The sequence below is a fragment of the Lepidothrix coronata genome, unplaced genomic scaffold (assembly GCF_001604755.1).
Source record: "Lepidothrix coronata isolate B3197 unplaced genomic scaffold, Lepidothrix_coronata-1.0 Scaffold38, whole genome shotgun sequence".
In the NCBI taxonomy this organism is placed as follows: Eukaryota; Metazoa; Chordata; class Aves; order Passeriformes; family Pipridae; genus Lepidothrix; species Lepidothrix coronata.
The window spans coordinates 5633482-5655147 of record NW_016690218.1 but is presented as its reverse complement, the minus strand read 5'-3'; the positions used below and the strand labels follow the sequence as shown (position 1 = coordinate 5655147).

Here is a 21666-nt window from a genome sequence, read left to right as displayed (position 1 = left end):
CTGAGTTGGAGGTCCCTTTAAGAAATTTAATCCAGAACTACCTGAGTCACTCTGTGATCACATTCAAATATCCTGTTGTGAGATGGCTTTTCATGCATCTTGGAAATCAACATTTTGAAATCTGGGTTATTTAGTTAAACCATACAACACCTTAATATTTGGTAGATCTCAGTAATAACTAAATTAGAACGAATCACTGTGGCTCTCTCGTGATGATGTTTACATTGAAAACACATAGAAACATCACAAATAAGAATCTTCAAAGATACCATCTTAGGTGCCAAAGTCTGAGTGTAACTATACTTTTACCAGTCAAGTTCTTTCAATTCCCAAACTCCTACCACTGAGAAGGTAAACAAATACTGAAGTTGTGCCAAGGAGGAAAGTCTAGCTGACACTCACAGCTGGGTAGGTAGTCTCCATCTTCCTTTTTTTTGTGGAGTTACAGCTTACCCTCAGACTGTGTCTACTAATTCAGCCTCTTCATGACAAGAACAACCAACAAGGAAACACAGGCAACAAGAAAAGTATCTGATGTTCCTCCTTTTTGCTGTAAACTTTAGTAAATGGATTGCCTTCTAAAATGGAAGAGCTGGATTCAATTCCCTCCATTCTGTGAGAACAATTTCAATACCCTATCCCCAGACTGCACTAATCACTAAGGAAGAAGGTACTCCACATTGGATTTATATTTTCACTTTTAATGATTTCACTTGGTGTAAAAAATTCAGTGCTTCCCTGAGAAGAAGAACAAATGACCTGCAGCCACTGAAAGATAACCAGAAATTTAGCTGGAGTTGATTACGAAATTTAGGGGTGGAGGTAAACACATCATGATAAGAAGAAAATCCACAGACAGCTGAAGGTTTACAGATACTCTGAGTTTGGAGGAAGATCTATGGAACAATTTGATTGTTCAGACAACACTAAGGAAGACATCTGTTAGCAAAACCCCTCATGCTTCCTGAAGCATGAGTAGAAACTGCAAAGAATGACAGTAAAACAATTAGGAAGGAAAAAAAGAGCAGTTACACAACACAAAAAGGAAACAAAAGGGAGGGTCAGACAATAGCTGGATGAATGGTGGTGTACATGAGGCTCAGAGGAGTATGAATGGACAGGAAGAAAAGGATTTGAAATTAACACTTAGGGAAGGATGAAGCTAGGCTGGTGAAGGCTCCCCACTAGGAAGACTTGGCAGGACTATCCCCAGAGCAGACACAACAAAGAGAAAACACATTGCTGATAGTGAGCAAAGATACATACCAGCATCCTGAAAGGGACTAAGGGTAAAAATAATTAACCTGTGACAGGGCACAGCTGGAAAGGAGCACAGAATATTATGCCACACTGCTACAGATAAAAAGCAGCAGCGACACAGTTGTCATCAAAAAGAATTTTTGCAATTTTTAAGGGAAGAGCACAAAGGCAAGGCCACAAATGCTTATTGTATATGCCATGACCATAACTAGAGAAAACAATGCATATAACCTGGTTAAGACACCACATGATGTCAATAAGATGAAATTAAAGCATTTGCACTCTAATGCAAACTGTGATGCACAAATGAAAGATTAAGAAATACTGCTACAGAACATGATCCCTGACATTGTAAGACAGGAATAGCAAATCATGGAAAAAAGAAAAAAGAAACAAACTATGAAGGAAACACAGAAACAAAGGTAAAGACAGTAAGGTAGCACAGCACAGTAAGGATACAGAAGACTGAAAATTTCTGACAACTGTATTTTCATAGGTAAAAGATTTTGAAAAAGATGCTACAAAAATACATTGATGTAGGCCACTGTACCCTACTTCTGAATCTGAGAATGTACAGGAATCTCTTCCACATTATTAATGAAAAATTAGAAAGCATTAGCTTTCAAGATTGTAAATCATCTGTTAAGACCTACACTGTTCCTGAATACCTTGAATGACAGACTTTTTTTTTCTCTGAACAGCCACTGAAGCAGCACCATAGGCAATTTTTTGACTTTATAAGAAAAGGCAACAATATGGAAGTGATGATCCTAAAAATCAGCATGGGACAGAGTTATCTGATTCAAATGAAACAGAAATATAAACAAAGATTCATTCATAAACAATCTGTTAAAAATCAAAATAGTAACTATTGAAAATATTAACTGAACTGAGATGCTCTAATGACTAAATATGAGACCTGCACTTTTTTACTGTTAAAAGACAGGAGAAAAAGGGGGGGGGGAATTAACTCCCTAAATCAGCCACCCTTCCATGTGTCCCCCCTCACTTCCCATTCCCCAAATATTGTGGATCCAAACAAATACAACATCTTTAAGGGAATGAGTCCAAACAAGCTGACATAAATCTACTTCAGAAGGAGCAAATCTGCAAGGAGGGCTAGGAATACTATTTGAAGCACTAAAATGTTAGTTGAAAGACATCCACTCCCATTAAATAACAAACAGCAACAGCAACAAAATCTAATCAGGACACCTAGAAAGATCTTGAGAAGGAAATAAAAATTCCTTTTCAGTTAAGTGAAGTGTAAAAGGGATAGATTTAGTCCCTATTAAAATGTGGATGAGGGCAATATTAACAACATTAAGCACGGTCCCAAACTTTGACGTATGCACTGATTCAATTTGCAACAAGGAAAAATAAAGTAAAGCCTGCATGTAAATGCAGTGGAAATAGTAGAAAATTATATGCTGGGGTCAGAAGCAGATTTAATGTTTTCTAGCATGGGGATCACATACAAGCATGGGGATGACGTACAAGCCAGCCTCTGTGCAGCACCATGCCTCCTCCACAGATGTTCCAGAGCTTAAGAGGACCTTCACTGCTATACAACACCTCCACATGGTCATGGAGCATCAGTGCCTGGACTATGGCAGAGCTCAGGAGGCAAAGGTTAACAGTGGGTTGGCACATCTCTAAATCCCCACCATTTTATGCCATTAAGCATTTCTGTTCAACCCCCTGGAGCATAAGATACAATGCCAAATGCAGAATTAGACAATAAGGTGTGACAGAAGATATGGCTGATAGAGCAACCAGATCAGACCTTCTGGCAACACTGAGGCAGTAGTAACCTTACGAAAAGGATGCACATATATGATACGTAGGATACCATATTCTCTCAATATAATTAGAAAATCTGATAATTACTATCAATTTCTTGCATATTTATGAAATATAAGTGAGTCCGTAACGTTTTTTAATTCCATGAGGAGATCCAGTTTCAGGGTGCAAAGAAAACACAAAATACCTAAATAGAAATGCAAGGAATGTGGCCTTATTTTTCATTTTGTTGATATTTCCCTTATTATTTATGTCTTTGCATAATGGCAACATGCTGATTTCAGCAGGAAAAAGTCTCGATATGGGATTCTTAAAAATTATTTGCTAAAATTACATAATCTTTATTTACTAATTCAAAACCTTGTTCTGCCCACCTTTGAAATCTTGCTGCTTTAATCTGTAGTGGTGTTTGGCGGTACCGACAAAAAACCCCCAACTCATAAAAATGCAAAAACAAAGTCTTAAATTGTGGCACTCTTAACAATAAAAGAGTAAAGTTTAAGTGTTTCAGTTTTCCTCTCCCAAAATCTCTAGTTCACTGAGGGTTCCAAGAAGCAAATGAACTTGTATAAATTAAATTTTAAAACAAACAAACAAACAAACAAACAAAAAACAAGGATAAGCATGTTAAAAGTGCTGAAATAAATGATATAAGCAATTTTTATAGGATCCTGTCTTTTGTTGTACCTGTGGATCAAAAAGAAAGTAAGGTCGTCCACTCCTCAGCTGCAATGCAATGTATTCCTCCTGATTGCCAGGTGATGCAGAGAAAAAAATCAAACCATCGGGCTCCTGCGTTCTAAATTTCACTTTAATACCTGTTTCGAAAAAGCAAGTAGATGGTTAATACCAAAAGCTGTTCTTTTGCATTCTAACAAAAATTGCCAACAAAATACTGTTTTAGAAACAGCAGTAACATTGCAAACTGAATTCATGGAAGTTCTGTTCACCTAAAGCCCTTGTTAGTCATTGCAGAGAAATTTTACTAATCCTGAGTCAGCCCTTGACAGAAATTTCTGTGAGGCCTCACTCATCTGTAAAAAGAAACATGCAGTTGTTGACTTATGCTGCTTAGTAACTCCTTGCTTAAGAAAATATAATTGAGATATTAGCCTACTATTCTAATAGTTGATGTTTTACATGTAAGGACACTTGTCACTTAATGTTTCTGTCAGTAAAGTAGTAATGAGGTTTCTGCATGCAAGGATTTCTATGAATAGTAGTAGGGTTTCAGTTCCAAAATATACATATGTATGTGTTCGCATGTATATTTATATGTGTTCTTTTATAAGTACATATATCTAAGTGCACAAAGAACAGGAAAAGAAGTAGTTTCAACAAAAGTTGGAAAAACCGCAAGAAATAATGAATGAACTAATCTTAATTAACAACTTTTCAGATCATTATCAATAGTCCTCCATTTTTTCTGATAAAATCTCAGCTCATTAAATGTCATTTAAATGACATACAAGGAAAACAACATAGGGGTTTTTTTTAAACAGCTTATGGTTGTCCAGTGTATAAACTTACTCAGGAACTATCTAAGGACACATTAACAAAACAATTCATAAATTATGTAACCAATTTCAAGAAGTATAATTATGAATTAACAAGTTTTGGAAAACCATAGTGTTTTATTACTATTGTTTTTGACTATTTTTAAGCTATTTCCTGGAATATGATCTTGCAGTAACAAATTAGAAAATTAAAAAAAAACATATGACAAATTTGGCCCAGCTTTTCTAACATGCAAATCCACATACCTCAGGCTGAGTGTATGGTGGAGCCATGCCTTTACTGCATCAGGTTTTTGCAAAGGGGAATGAAAAGGCAGCAATAGCAACATCCACCTATACCACACTTTCACAACATTTCTGTATAAGATGCTTTTACAAAACAGGGTAAGTTATTGGGTTTTACCGGTCTCTATCAAACTATTCAGTATTTTCACTATCTTAAGTCAGGCAGAAAACAGTAAGTGACTAAAGTTTTTATTGCAGACAGCACCTATATTTAAAAAAAAATAAATAATCATAATTCTGATGCATATTCTTACTAGATTACACTTGTTAATTACCTTGAGAAATATCCTTTGACCCCATTACTTAATTGCATAAATTTTTCCATGCAAATCACATAATGCAGTCACAGAAACATTCTCTACACAACGAAAATAAGCCATGCTAGTAAAATACCTGCAAAAAGCAGTTGCACAGAAGTAACCCACTGCAAGTAAAAAACTCGGTGTCCATACTTAAGGAAAAGCATAGCTTTGCCTGGCTCAGAAATAAAGACTTGCTGTACTTAGAGGCTCCAGTTATTTCCAGCAGCAATATCTGCTGGAAAGGCTGAGACTGATGGCCTCCAATCTCAGCAGTGGGAAGCATAGTTAATTTAACAAGTTGACAGTATTTTTATCAAGCTGCCAAAAGCCATTTCTGAAGACCAGAGGATCCCTCCTCACACCTAATTCAGAAGGACAAACCTAAACAAGATAATTGAGTTTCTGAAAAAACACCATTCTTGTATAATAATTGTGTTAGAAAACATAAATTAAATGGTTCATAACAGTAATACTGGAGTAATTCTAAGAGTTTTTAAATGTTATGCAGGAGCTTACTTTTTTCTTTGCACATTGAAGAGTCCTACCTGTAGAGCTGCCACAGCTTTGTATAAATTATTAATGACTCAGGAACCATTATTTTCTTCTAAATACATTTGTCACCTATCACATAACTGAGAAAATGACTCTGCCCCTTCAAGTTCAGGTATCTTTGGAATTGCTCATGAGATTGTAAAGTTCATATAAGCCAGCTCTAAATAAACACTTTTATACCTCAACATTATTATTTGCTTGCATTTCTAGAAGTGAGCGCAATAGGGAAACTAAATATTGAGCAAACTTCTGCTCCATAGATAATATTTTCACTGCAAGACAAAAACTTGTGAAATTAATATTTTTCACAGAAACATACTAATTAATGTTGGACCTCATGGTCAAAACAAAGCATAACGAGAAACCCATTCAGACTTGTAACAACTACATGCATGTCATTTTTGTCTTATTGACACTGAACACTGCAAATGGATCTTACTTGACCTAAACACAGGCAGCTTTCCCTTGAAAATCTCAAGTTTCACTGAACTTCAAAACTGCACTGGGTTACCAAAAAAACTTTTCCTTTATTTTGTACTGGGGGAGGGGAGAGTGAGAGATTTTGCAAGAAAGTTTCCCAAAGAATTGTGTCTATTATTTCAGTATGCACATCTAAAACCTTAATTTCAATGTTAAATATAACAGATAAATAGAAACATAAACAAAATAGTGACATTATAATTACTTCTGTAATTTGTCATATATAGAAACTGCATCTCAGCCACACTACAGACCCTACTAAATCTTGGATGGAAAACATGACCATCTGTTGGGCATAGTAGGAATGTACTTTTAATCAATTGAATCTTGAATTGCAACTCAAGAATTCACCTAAAAGACCTGTTTGTGTGACAAAAATGATTGTTCCACAAGAAGTTGTTATCATTTCTGGGGTAAAAGCCAACAGGAAATTCTAGTACAAATTAAACATTAAAGTATGTCATTCAAATAAAATCTTTAATTCCATTTCAAATTATAGTTGCAATTGGAGAAGCTGTCAGAATTCCTTAAATTGAAAATAATTTATTTATTTCTGTAATTGAATTTCTTTAATTATAATAGCATTGCACAAAAAAATAATACAAGCATTGTATGTAGTGGACATAAAAGACAAAAAGAAGAATACAGAGTCATAAAAAGGACAAGTAAAATAAATTACTGGTATTAACATTAATTCTACGTTGGATACTTTTCAAACTGTGTTAAGGTAGAATAACCTTCCGTCAGGACCTACACAGTTTCAATTTATGCAATAGCAGATTGTGATTAGATTTCTGTCCTAGTTTCAAAGATGGCACAGTCAGGTTAGTAGAGGAACAAGGATATGAAGAATTACCAATGCAGGCATTTTTAAAGGCATTCAACTGAGACACAATATCAGCAAGTTACCCTGAGAGTGACACAGTTTTGAGAGTCCCTTTTAGTAACAGGCTGATAAAACAAGTAAAATGATATACTATTACTCTAATATTAGGTGCATTTGAAAACATTTTCAAATTTCATCATCACAAACACCAGAACACAGTGTTTTGTCTAATAAAATGCAAATGGGGTGATTTTTATACCTGCTGTTCGCCTCCCTCATGTAAGTTTAGCAAGTCTCAGTACTTCAGCAACATTTCAGATTCAGACTATCTGGATTCAGAGTTTCCTACCACAATTCAGGATGACTTGCAAGACCTGCACAAAACTATTTAACAGCCAGAAATGCTCTCTTGAGAAGCTGACTGTGTTTCTGGCAAGTTTACAGAGCACACAGGATTATTTTGAGTTTAGAAGAAGCAGTTGGCAGTCAGTGGGAAAATATTAATAAATTAGAGCAGCTGCTAGATTAGCATAACATATACTAATAATTTATAATTATTTCAGCAATAAAATCCACTTCTAACTAATGTTAAAAAAAAGAAGTCTAAAAAAATCAACATTTCAAAACACAAAAACATTCACATTACTAAAAAATTTTGACTTTTTGAAATTTAAGGGAAGAGTTGAGGGGAGAACGCAGGCAGAGGGTCAAGGCAATTGAAAACATCTTTTACAATAACAACTGGGAGATTTCAGCAAAGTGACCTACTTAAAAACTAATTTTGTTCATCGATCCATCCAGCAAAAACACCTGTAAAGCACCTTTCCCTACAACTAGATGTTCAGGGTCCAGTTCAAAATAGCGAACAAACAGAAGACTCAATAAATATACAGAAGTTCCTATAAGTCTCAAAAGTCTCATGACCCTTCACCGAAACTTATATATAACCAGAGGAACAACTCTATCCAAAAGTGATAAGAACAGCCAAAAAAATGTATTTCCAACCTTGTCAGTGGTCAACAAGACTAGTGTTAATTTCATAAATAAAAAAAGAAACGTATCCAGTACCTGGAAAATCACAAAGCATTTTTAGAAATGAATTTTGCATAATCTGTGAAGCACATCCATGTTCAGTGAAATTTTTCCCAGAATTGTACAGTTGTAGAAACATAATTTGCATTCCCATTCTACTTACATTGTTATATGAAATGGTGTAAATAATTATACAATTGTACATTCCAATAAAAAGAACAAAAAATACATTGTTGACAAAGAAAGCAGCCAGTTTATGCTTACCGAAACCCTTATTTGTGCATAACACCAGCTAAAATGAATAGAAATTGTATATAAAATTTTGACTACATCATTAGGCTCTCGGCAGTCCTTTCAGGATGATAAACGTTAAGCATTTATTTAACATTAAGTCTATGTATAAATGCTTTTGCCGAATCAAAGTACATTTTCCCACAGAAATTATAAAACAAAATTTGTTTCTAACTGGGAGGGGACAGATGGAGAGTAAAACTCTGAGTTGCTATACACCTCCACTGAATTAACATTTTGTTGTTATTCTCTCTGTGAGAGCGATTCTGCATTCCTCATTTCATCACAATAGCTAAAAGAGATTTAAATGTTTTTTATATAAGAAAATGCACCTGTAGAAAAAATAAGAAGGAAGGCTTCACAAAAATGTATCAACATTCAAAGCAGTTTCACGTAATGGATAATGCAATTAGAAGAACAGAAGGAATTCAGAGGACACTTCCTTGGACATAGTCATGAATACAAGGAGTTCTTCACACTTTGTGGTGGTCTACAGGTTCCCGCATTTTGTTGAGAGAAGATGACAAGTCTTCTTCCCAAATCTCTACAAGACCTTTTGCTGTCTTTGGTACAGGCTCCATCTTTTACTGTTACCTTAATGTGTTTGAAAAATATTTTCAAAGTTCATCATCACAAACATTAAGTTAGTAATTCCATCAATGAAGTAAATGCTATTAATTTTTAAGTTGCCTTAATTTTTTTAGTAGAAATTATTTAAAATATATACTTAAAAGTCACATACATATGTACATATATATGTGTGTGTATGTATACATTCATACATATTTGTACACACACAAAAACTTTCCAGACTTTTCCCCAAACTGTAACTGGAGAGGAGCCCCTTTTCTTTTGTGATCATAGTAAAAGCAGGAGAAGCTAAAAATCCATTGTTTCTAAATTAGGCTATACAAAAGCCCTGTATTTTGAAAAAGTCTAACTTTATTCAGAATGACACAACTCAAAGAATTTTTTAATGTACTCTTAATACCTCAAACTGCCAAAAACCCAAGTCAAACTAAAATGCTGAGCAAGCAGAAACACGGAGTATGATGGAGTGAATGAAAAGGGGAAATATGCAACATTTCTTGTGGAAACCAACTATCAGGCAAAACTCCAAATCTTCTTGAGGAGAACTGACTGCTTCTTTTACACTAAAATGACAAATTTGATACCTGTTTTTTCTTATTTTCCTTGCTACCCCATTATACCCACTACTGGTAAAACAAACAGGACATTTTAGCTTTAATCTTCTTACTACATAACCCAAATAACTTCAGTCATGTTTGCATTAATGCTGCATTAATCATGTTGTTGCGTATTAATGAGTTTTCAGGCTATGCTAATTACTGTCATAGATTCTGCAGCAGCCCATTAAATATACAAATTACAGAATTAAAGAGCCAGAGCTCTTCATGATTAATCTTTAAATGGAGAAAAACTAATGATGTCTGTACAAAGTTTCTCTCCACTTTTGGCTGACTGAGCCCAATGAACAATCAATTAGAGTATCTGAAGAATAAGAATATTGCTCATACTAAAAGATTTGTTATGCTGTTATTCTACGGAGAAGACACATATTCATAAGTTTATATCAAATGGACTTCTTTAACATATTCCAGGCTTTAAGGTCTTCTGAAGTGTTGCACGGGGTAAAAGCTAAAGGATATTCCAATCCATTATTGCATACCCATAGGTATCTGCTGGTTCTATATGAATATAGTAAATCAATCTTCCCCTTTTAGCAAGGACACAAGTCCTGCTACTCCCCAGTAGGAAAGATTTACAGCAAACCTTAGTGAAAAGAAAGCTAAGATAAGTTAAAAGTCATTTGATAAGATTTGATGTATTAGTAGCAGTTTATCCCCTCACTTACAGAGTGATGCTTTGTCAGGAATAGTGCAATACCTAGTGGTTAAATCAAGAGATTCAAAATTAAGAGACCTTGAGTCTACACTCAGCCAACGACTGAGATGTCATCTGAGAGCCATCACTTAAACCATCCTGCCTCCATATTGCTCCTTCTTGAAGAATGGTGGCCAATATAACTTGTGTAAGGTTCTCTATTGTTTAAAAAATCCTTTACTGTTTTGTCCTCCACAGCCTTAAAATACATATAAAATCAGCAAAATACTCACATGTATTCAGAAAAATTATCTGGAATAGGTACTTACTGACATCTGAGAAACATTAATATATCCAAAAGAGAGGATTAGTTTAGCCTTCTCCAAACACTGCATATTATGCAGAACATCAGAAGACTTTATAAAGAGTGAATTCTCAGTCTGTATTAATATTACTCTACACATCAATAGTTGTGGTTTAGAATTAACTGGCCATTTCAGACCTATTCTATCATTTCTTTACATCGTGAAAAAATAAATAAACCATACTTTATACATTAAAGAACTTATATTTGTACAAAATAGCTTTTTAAGAAAAACAAACATGCTCAGAGCAAGATTGATCATGGCATGAGAATACTTTCATATGAAGATAAAGTGAAAAAGACTGGTTTGCTGCAGTCAGTGCAGGATATAATACAAACATAAGAAATTGTCTAGGAAAGGCAGTTAAGGAGCAGAGAAGCTTTCCAACACATGCTCAACACACAAACAAGATCATTTAAGGAAAGTAAAACAGCAGAAGTTCAAAGTGAAAATATAGCTTTTCACAGGTACTTTACAACTTCTCAGTGAAAACAGAAACATCATTAGGACAATATTAAAAATACTGACACAAATTACCTGAGAGTTTAGCAAGACCCAAAAGGAACTGGTCAGTCTTCCTACCTAGATTTACCTAACCAAATAAATGAAGGCCTCACAAAAACACATATAAGAGATCAGCGTGAAACCATATACGAAGATGCAGGTGATGACACTATCTGTTAGCATTCTCTGTCACTAGAATCAACAGCCAGTTCTTTTAAGACTGACTTTTAAGCCAGACTTTTAAGCAAAATTATCATTAAAGAAACTAGTATTCTGCCTCAAATTCATTTATTAAGCAAGTCTATGAACAGAATTCATAACTGCCTTCCCACTCATGTACATTGGGGAAGTATACAACGAGCATAACATTCAACCAGCATTACTGTCTCAAAGCACAGTGACCAGAGAAGAAATAATATCTGTAATCTTGAAACTCATTGAGTCAAATGCTGCTTGGAGTAAGCAGGTTTGCTTCTGTATTGCTAAATATTGAGTGGAAATATGAACAAAGAAGAAACATCAGCCCAATATTCAGCTAATGCTTTCCTTGATGTTGGTGTCCAACTTGAGCAAAAACCGAGAAAACTTCACGCAAATATGGGGTCTCTCAAACAATTTTATTTATTTATCTTTATTTATTTCTTTTTTCATAGCCTAGAGTAGTTCAACAGACTCCGATCTTACAAAAGGAAGAAAATAGTTTCTAGGGCTAAGAATCCTTTATGAGCAATTTCATTAATTCAAAGGTTGATATTTAAAAAATGGAAACAGAGGCAAGCATTCATCTTCATTTCAGAATAAGTTCTTTAGAGAAAGAACTGTATTCTGTTACCCGTATGTGAATTAGTGCATAAAAAAGGTCATCTTATGCAACAAGGGTAAGGTGGGAGAGGCTTCTAGGTGTTAATGCAATTCAAATCATAATTACTAGAAATATGATGACAAGAAGAATCACTTCAAAGATTTACAACAGTGCAATCTATAAAAGGTCAACATCACAGTGAAATCAGAAATGAGCTGGAGGTCAGCAGTTGTAAATAGCACTTCAGTTATAAGCCTTTAGTTAGTATTTCCAGCAGTAGCACAAATGTAACACTGCACAGATAGTAATTTAACTGATTGAGGGAAAAGAGTAAGACTAGAACTGAGTAAAATGCAAATATATCAAAATTAAAGTCAGTGTAATGATCTGAAACACAGCAGATTTAGACAATCATGCATTAGCCAAGGCAGAATCCCGTAACACAGGATCTCAGAAGCTGAAAGCACAATAAGGTGGAAATCCTGCAGCCAGTGAAGAGGGTTATTGATCAGACAGTGTACATATGGAACAGAAGAATAACTAAAATAAGCTAATAAGTGTCTTGAGGAATACTACAGGACAAAAATGGAAATGTAACAAGGAGGAAAAAAAAAAAAAACAAAAACCTTGCAGACAGAAATACAACACCACAGAGCAAACACTCAGTAAAAAGCATAGTTTAAAGTTACAAACTCAGCAACAAATGCTACTCACGGTATAACTGGAAAAAAAAAAAAAAGCTAACAATATATTCCAGTTAATGCACAGATTTAAGGTAGATTGCAAAAAACCTGCCAAATTAAGAATTAACTGAAAGGAATATGTAATATTTTCATCTAGTAGTTTTTGTGGCAATATTTCCCTTGACTATTCTTGAAATAATAACATTTTCCAAAGGAAGCCTAAAGCTGGTTTTATTTGTAGGAACTAAGTTCACAAAAGGATTTCAGTGGAATGATCAGGTGCAAGCTTTATGCATAAATAAGCGACTGTGAAGGTTCACTCATTGCCTTCGAAGTTATTTGACACCTAAGGGAACTACATCTTGAAAGTGCTGCAGGTCCTGCTTTGAAAGAGTTAATAATATTCCATCACATTTTGTTCTGTTATCCCTGTTCCTCTGTACCTAGGAACTTCACACTCTGTGAATTAAGTGCTTTATGAGGTTCGGCATGAAATGTTTACTGAAAATATATCCAAACACTCTGTAGCAATTGCACAAAACATTTTACTTTAAATATGATCCAGAGCTACCAAAACACCATCTTCAAAACCACAATTTCAGTTTCAGTGAAAGCACAGCCCTTATAGATCAGGATAGAACAGAAATGGAAGTTCAGCTCAACTTCTCTTGCACTGGACATGTAGATGATGGCATTTTTCACTCTGGGATACAGATACTAAGTGAAATCAGTTTATTCAAAATGTAGTCCTGGAGCATGATAACAAGGTACATCTGTTCCTTTTTACTGTAAACTCCTTTTCATTTTACTGTTAGCTCCTTGCCTACATTACTAGTCTCTATCAGCAGTTAATTACATCTCAATATGAACTTCAGAATAGATCAGAGGCTGTATCTACTTAGCTTAATCAGGAAAAAGACCTAGTGACTTCAACGAGTAACCTACCTGATGCAGAGTTTATTTTACACTTGTTTCAAATTGTTTGAATTCATGAGACAAATGCAAAACAAATTCTAAAGCAGAAGGCTCCTAAAAGGTGATCTACACAAAAAATAAGAGAGGCAGGTTGGAAAACTGTTATCAAACTTAAGTCTCAAATGCAGGAAATTCTACTGAAGAAGGATATGCAAGGGAAGCTGCAACTGAAAAAAGTGAGAAAAAGCCAAAGGTATGCAATTTATCTTTCCAATCCTTTGTTTATCACAGTTTTGTGGACCATTGCAGTCGGTGCCACTTGATGAAGTGTCACCGAATAGTTGATTTGGTTCTATTTGTAGTTGTTAGAGCTGTACTTTGAACTGGTTTTAGCTTATGATTTTTATTTTTGCCTTGATTGGTTTATATCTATGTCATTGATTGGTGAGATTTGCATTTTGTACTAATACAGTTCTGCTCACTTCCAGTGCAATTCCACCCTCAACTTGGTCCAAATATTTGTGCAATTTTTGGCCCTTCTTCTCCACCGTTCTCTGCCCCTATCTATCCTTCTCTTTGCCCTTCTTCTACCTTCTCTGACCTTCTCTTTTGCCCTGCTCCTTTTTCCTTCTTCCTCATTCATCTCCACCCATCTTCTTCACTGTTCTGTCCCCTGTCTGCCCAGCTCTGTCTGCCTGTCTTTGACCTTCTTCAATCTTCTCCAACCTTCTCCATTAGCTGTAATCCCAAAAGACGGCCTTGGCCCTGCTGTCTTTAAATGACCATGTCAAGGCATGAAAGTCAACAGGATAAAGCCAGTATTTTGGGTCTGTTACTGTAAAGGTTAACTCCTATGCACTATCTAGAATAGAAAGAGAGGTAAGTGCTACATGAGAAGCTAAGAAATCTAGCAACTTTCTCTTAGAAACTACTTTAGCATATGTGCGATCCCTGCTTATTCTCCCTAATGTTTCAAAGTGCACAGAAGGAAACAGTTGTCACAGTCCCTGGACTGATTTTGAAAATAGAATTGGGGAGAGAGGGGAGAACCACCTGTAGTAGTTGTAGTAGCAGCAGCAGTTGCTGTTATCATTTCCTTTTCTTTGTCAGAAGGCCATGGCCCAATATAAGGCCCAATAATTGAACAGAGGATTTCATGTTATTTATCATATGTTAACGCCATATTCACCAAATGCACCAACATTGTATAGAAGCTGCTCTGCCAAGCTTCTATACAAAGTGTGCCACAGAAAACACGACCCAGTGCAGTAAGCCAGCTGTGGAGGTTGTGTTATCAATTTGTAGTCTGGCTTATTCCCAAGAATCTGCACTCACTGTAAGCATTAAACACACACAGAAGCATAAAACAAAAGTAGCGTGGCAATGAAACATTTATCTATAGCAGAATATTCTCACAGTATGAAATACTTTTGGAGTGATAAATACAACTCAAACCCTCCCTCTTCTCTGGTTTTTAAGAAAGCAGTACTGTGGTATGTGGTGGACAGGGAAAAACTCCTATACCACACCCAGGAATACAGCTAATGTGACCTAGACACCTCGCAGGGGACTGATAGGACCAGGTATTACGTCCTGTGTGCAGTCACCTACTTGGACAACTAGGATGTTACATGGTAATGCTGGTAGAAATGGAACACAAAGGTAATACCTTCCTCCTACCCAGGTGGGCTAGCTGCTCCACAGCCGAGCATTTGAGCTGAGATTTTCACTGCTTGCCCAGATGCAAATAAAAGAGTGGTAAGCCAAGAGATACACAGCACCAGCAGTGGTATCTGTTGGTGTTTCAGTGCTTTTCCATGTACAGTAAGGAGTTCATAATTTTCCCATGACTCTAATCAGTACTCAGAGGAAACTAAGTATACCTCTACATTCTGAACCACATCTATTGGTACAAGCAGTAGAAAAGGTGATCCAGAAATAAGCATGAACAAAGACATTGCAATGGTATGAACAGCCATGCAACTCAACCTGTAGGGACTTAACATAGGGCACAATTTACAAAAAATTTCAACCTGAGGTAAGCAAGAAATTAAGGAATATAGAAAACTATAATGAAATGAATTGATATAGCATATAACATTTACTAATTCTGTTTGTCCAATGTAAGTTAAATTGCAGCACTAAACAAGGAATGAATTAAACTGCCCAAACACAAGGATTAAAAAAATAACTAATTTTGATAAAATTTCCCTTCTCTGCCTTCTGTGTATGTGTAGTTGATCCTGTCTTATGCTTGGACTGTAAAGTCACTAGGGCAGACATTGTCAACTTTTTGTTCCCAATACAAAACAGACGTGTAAAGATTTAACATTCAAGTTATTTTATTAATCTTAATAAAAAGAGATAAGGCCAATACTGAAAAGACTTTCTTTTCATTTCTTTCACATAGCATGATGTCACTTAACCTCCATATATTGTGATATTTTCAGGCAGTTATTGATTGAGCCTATGTCATCTTTTCAGAATTTTAATTCCTTACGGGATTCTTGAATTAAAGAACACTTCTCTACAGACTGCTTTTGTGTTGATTTTTACATTATTGCTTAGAACTTGAGTGATTACAGGATACGTGACTAATTCAGAGTTACAGCAATAAGAAAATTCTCTTTTGCAAAATTCACTGATAATTTTTTTCTTTCTTCTCCCTCTCTCTTTCAAATTATGAGACTTTCTGCAACAGAGAAAATCATGATTTATTACAACACTGTAATAGATTAAATCAGAAAGTGGGTGATTGGACATACAATACTACTAAGAAGTATGAGACTTTATATTCTTTTGTTTCCAGTGTGATCAGTTTTGTACGTTTACCACTTGCAATGCCTCACAGAAAGACATCCATATTAAAAAAAAAAATAGGAGCAACAATCCTTGCCCACGTGCAGTAACAATGGCTCCAAATCACTTTTTTTCCTGCCTGAGGATTCAGATGACAGCCAGCTTGTTTAACTCCCACCAATTATTTTAAAGTTTTGCTCACAGTGCTGGAGCACTATAAGGGAAATGGCAAAAAATTACCTCATCCTTAACAATGCAAAAAAACGTATTTATAGATGCACTTAAAAACTCTAAATTAAAAAAAAAAATTAAACTAAACAGTCTCTAAAAGGGTGAACTGTGTCACTGTAGTAGCAAGGCATGCCTAGCATACAATGGCATATGTATGTTACTCTCCTCCATAGAGGAAAGCTGGCCAAAGGATCTTGAACAGCATGTGGCCCTTGGCTGTGCTGGAGCAGGAACACTGCCACTGCATCAGGCAGGTGACAGCAGGGCTTCCAGGCACAGGGACCGGCAGGTAATCCGGATCCTAAACTGCTGTAGAAAGGGTGTATCGCACTATCAAGGCTGAAGCCTTACACCCAGCTCAGCCCTGCCCCACAGTAAGAGCTCTGGGCAGAGACTGGCTGGGAGCCATCAGCAAATTTCCTTCTGTAACGTGCAGTAGCAATCCTGAGGCTCTTGCATGTAGAAAGATTTCAATCAGTGTTTTATAAAGTCAGAAGAACCGGGCATTTCTGTCTTAAAGCAGCTCGAGCACTGGCCATTTCTCAGGCTGGCTACAGTTGGTGGTCACTTTGCAATTCTGCAGAAGTACCGTGTTGCCCTGATTTCCACCTCTGACATTTCCCTGGCCCTTTCCTGCCTATGTGAAAAGCGGAAGGTCTGGCATAAAACCAATTATGCAGTCTTTGCTTCACCCAGGATTCCCATTCAGCTCGTTTTTCCTCCTTAGTGCATGCAGTTCAGTAGCATAACCAAGTTTACATAGACATATCCTAATTTTTTGGAAATTAACAATGGTAACATGACAATTTAACATGAGTTTGGAATAAGCAGCTGAAATTGGCATATTTCAATCACTGAACTGAAACAATTTGGGAAAGAAAAAATATAAAACAGATGAAAGAAATATTAAAGAATACTAAAGGAGGAAATTAAATGGGAGAAACACCTAAATATGAAAGCTGGAGTACAGAGGCAGTGTTTTTATAACAAACTTCATCTTCTAAAAACAGTGAACAAAACCTCTAAAACATAATAAATAAATGTGTAAATTTTTTGTAAAGGAACTCACTCTGAATAGTGCCAAAACTTCTGCAGAAAGGATGACTCTCATCCCAAGATAAAATTCTCTTTTCCTTCTACAAGTCTTCCCAATAGCAGACATTCTCAAAAACACTTATTCCCCACACCCCCTTGAATCTTCCCAACAAAGTTTCACCCTGGTACTGCAGTTCACTTCATAATTTTTTTCTGGCTCAAAAGATATGACCTGGTATAGTTGTACCTGCCAGTCCAGCCTTCGTTTTGTTCATCCAATTATGAATGTTGATGGGAACAAAGACTGTAATTCGTGTAAATAGATTCCCCCTCCTGTCTCCCTGTCTCTGCAGCAAGATACTGAGCAACTTGAAAATGCATAAAATAAAATCCCCCAAGGACTAAAATTCCACTCCAAAATTCCCACTGTTTACTACAAAACTAATGCATTCTGTTAGTGGTGACCACTCTACTGGTGAACTTTCATTTCTAGTAAATCAAGAAACTTTTAAAGTAAACCAGAATAAAAGAGTACTATTAATTAAAAAGCCGGGGGGGGAGGGAGAAAAAAAGTCCATATAAAAATGTGATACTACTTATTATTGAAACTTTTTTTTTTTTTCTTGGGAGAAACTCTGAGGACACAGTCCATTCCATGAATCAGTTGTTACAACTCTAACCACCTTAGAATAACACTAATCCAAATTTAAGCATGTAAGTATGATCAGCACAAAGAATTTTAAATGGAGATTCTTAGATATGTATTGCAGAAAGCACTGGGAGAATTTTGAATCATAATGGTTTGGGTTGGAAAGGACCTTCTAAGGCCACAAAGTCAAACCCCTCCTGCAATGAGAAGGGACATCTTCAACTGGATCAGGTTGCTAAGAGCTACGTCCAAAACGATCTTGAATACTTCCAGGGACGGGACATGCACAACTCTGAGCAATCTGTTCCAGTGTTTCATCACCCTCATTGTAAAAAACTTTCTTATAACTATCCTAAATCTACCCTTTTTTAGTTAAAAAACATTACCCCTTGTCCTATATATATAGACCAAGGAAAAGTGAAGCTGCATAGCAGAAAATTTACAAATCTTGAGTTATTGCAGCCAACATATTTTTCAGGGAATAGTCTTGTTTTATAATCTAAATCATAATCACAGAGAGAAAATAATCACTTCTTAACAAGATAAAGATAGGACTTTAACAGCAGCACAGGTAACAGGTTAGTTTAATAAATAGGATGGTGCAAAACCATAGAGTGCTATATAAGTAATGATCAATGTTTAAAATCAATGCTCTTGCAAACTGAAGCCAATGCAAAGGGGCTAGCACCAGGGTAAGGTGATCCGGTTGATGTATTTTGGATCTGCTGAAATAAATCCATTTATAGGAGCATTTGCAGGATGACTAAGTTAAAAGAGCACTGCAACAGTCAGGCCTGGCTAAGGGAACGCCTCCTCCTACTGTCAATATTTCAAACTGATAAAGAGCTGACTGAGTGCAATCAGTGCTGTGATGAATAAAAGAAAGCTTGGGACCATTAACATTAATGGGACTTGTGTGACTAAATGCTCATATATTGTTCTGAAAATTCACCCGATAGACCAAGAGAATTTTTTTGCTTACGGTTCCCCTTTTTCCTGCAGATTACATATGATCAGTTTAAAAATATATTGCAACATAGTAAAAACATCTAAAATAACTTCATATTATTAATATCCCATGAGTCAAAAAAAAAGAAATAAAAGAATGACAGAGCTCACTCTGGCTACCTGGAAAACTTGAGAAAATAGAAATGCCAGCTTTATAAGCACAGATAAAATTGGCTGATCTAATATCTTCAGGCAGAGTGCCTTAGCCTTGGGGCACGATGACAAAGACTCTAGCACCTGCCATCTACAATGCATACTAGGGAATGGTTAATACACTGGCAGTCTGTGAAACCTGGTTGAACTCTTGTGGGAAGACAGAAATTCAGATCAGCAAGTATAGTCCTAAGATCATATATATCCAGGATATGACCTGGTTCAATAGTTTTAATTCGAAATGTGGTAATTTGTTTTTCTTATCATCAGTATTAAATACCTATCATATAAGCAGTGCTGTACCATAGGCAGATGATATCTTTTATCTCAATCCCCTCCTGAAATCTAAAAAACACCATGTCGTACAATGGGGTCCAAGGGAACACATTTAGAGTTAGGGTTGTTCAGGAGAACATGTTTCATATTAGTATATATTTATAGCATAACTGGGCAACATTTTGTTCATTATTAGTATTTTGTCCATATAGCTATTTAATACAAAAAGCTTCAGAAAAGAATCTGATACAAGATTTACAGTTGAGTTAAACACCAGTTTGAAGTCACTGCTATAAGAGAAATATTTAAAGCTTTTACATTGTGTTTTAGATTCAGCAGAGTACTCCAAACTAAGGTGCAATAGCATAGAGAGAAGATGTTGAGCAGGACAAAAAATTCTCCTGATGGGGAAAGAGACCTCTGCCTGGCATGTTCCCCAGTCACAGAGGGAGAAAAAAAAAAAAAGAACAGACAAAAGACAAGTAAATGTCATTTATGACTTCAAGGCTTATCACAGTTCCAAGGAATTTAACTTTTTTTTTTCCACAGAGGAGAAAAAATCCCCATAATTTTATCCAACATAAAATTAGCTGTCCCAGCATTGAGTCATTTTTATTTTTAGTTCTTAGCCATGCCAGGGATTATATTTATTTTAGTACCTATATTATTTTAAAAGCAAATGCTATATTGGAATATGCTCCTATCATTAGAGATATCTTCCATCATTTAGAAATAAAAAATTCACATGTGCTCCTTCACTCTGAACACCTCAGTCCTAAAATGGGATCATGATAAGGCTTAAGGTAAAATTTTCAAGCCTCCTGATCAGTCCCAACCTCTACTCACCATCTCATTTATTCTTTGACCAACAGACTGAAAAAAATAGTGTATGTGACAAAACAACAATGCTGGGATTAAGCCAACCATAGTACTGACTACTTGCATAATTAAATCCATTAGTAATATGAAACAAGAAAAAATATAGAATGCTGACAGAAGAATTTTGAAATTACAAAAAAAGAATGGTTCTTAAAACCAAAATATGAAAAAATAAAATGCCTTTTCAGTAGACAAAGAAAGAAAAAACAAATTATTTCAAAATAACAATTTACAGGCCTTTACAGATAATGAAATCACAAAATCTGGTGACTGGAAAGAACATTGCTGTGTTTAATCATCAGTTCTACTGTATCATCAACTTCTTCATGAACACAGCTAAAAACACCAAGTTCCAGCCATTTTAGCACCGGCTGGCAGAGGCAGCAGCCTACAAAAACCTGCCACCTTCCACCTGTGACTAGCAAGGAGATTATGACACTGCTTGTCAGGAATGCACCTGTTCACAACAACTCTCACCTTCATGATCTTAAGCAAGAACAAGTTGCAATATTTTAACTTACACACCAAAAACAAAAATGGGGGGGAAAAGGAAAAAAATATTGAGAATGCAGCAGCTTTATTTACACTCTGCCACAAACACATTATCTCGCTCTGCTCACTACCATGGGCTCTCCATAGAATATTAGGTCAAATGTAAGGTCCCAATATTAATCTTCATGGCCATCCATGGAGGTGGCTCAAGATATCTCAAGAGTGCCCTTTTCATTATGTTGGTGACCTCTCTCAACAACTGCTGTTAGTTTCAAGGCTCACCAGAGCAAGACTGAACTGCCTTTGAAAGAAGGATAGAGGCCCTGGAACTCATTAGAGGAGCAGATCAAAAATAACCACAAATTTCACATCTTCCTAAAGACAGTTTAAACCTGTATCTAGTCAGGCTTTCCAAAGTCATACATTAAAACAAAAGAGAGGAGGCAAAAAAAAAAAAAGAGAAGAATGTTAAGCCAGAGGTAAAAAAGAAGTAGATAAATGAGGAGTGAGAAAAAACCAATGAGAACAACTTGTTTTGGAAGATATTCAAGGTACCACCGGCAAATTACAATTAAGATCCAATATTTCAATTATCATTCTTACCTAACACATTGATATGAATATTGGTAAAAAAAATTGCACTAAATGCACACATTGGTTAAAAAAAAGAATAAGAATTTCA

The 21666-nt window shown here is 35.8% G+C and overlaps 1 protein-coding gene across 9 annotated transcripts in view; it reads right to left on the bottom strand.

Annotated features, from left to right (window-relative positions):
- USH2A (usherin) overlaps positions 1-21666 on the bottom strand; it is a 379818-nt gene that overhangs the window by 242974 nt on the left and 115178 nt on the right. For all 9 annotated transcript variants that reach the window (XR_001874412.1, XM_017812861.1, XM_017812864.1 and 6 more), the window contains one exon: positions 3751-3881. Coding sequence is in view for 8 of the 9 variants with exons in the window: in XM_017812861.1 (XP_017668350.1) it covers positions 3751-3881 (131 nt within the window). In the remaining variant the exon portion in view is untranslated. The remainder of the gene's footprint in view (positions 1-3750; positions 3882-21666) is intronic.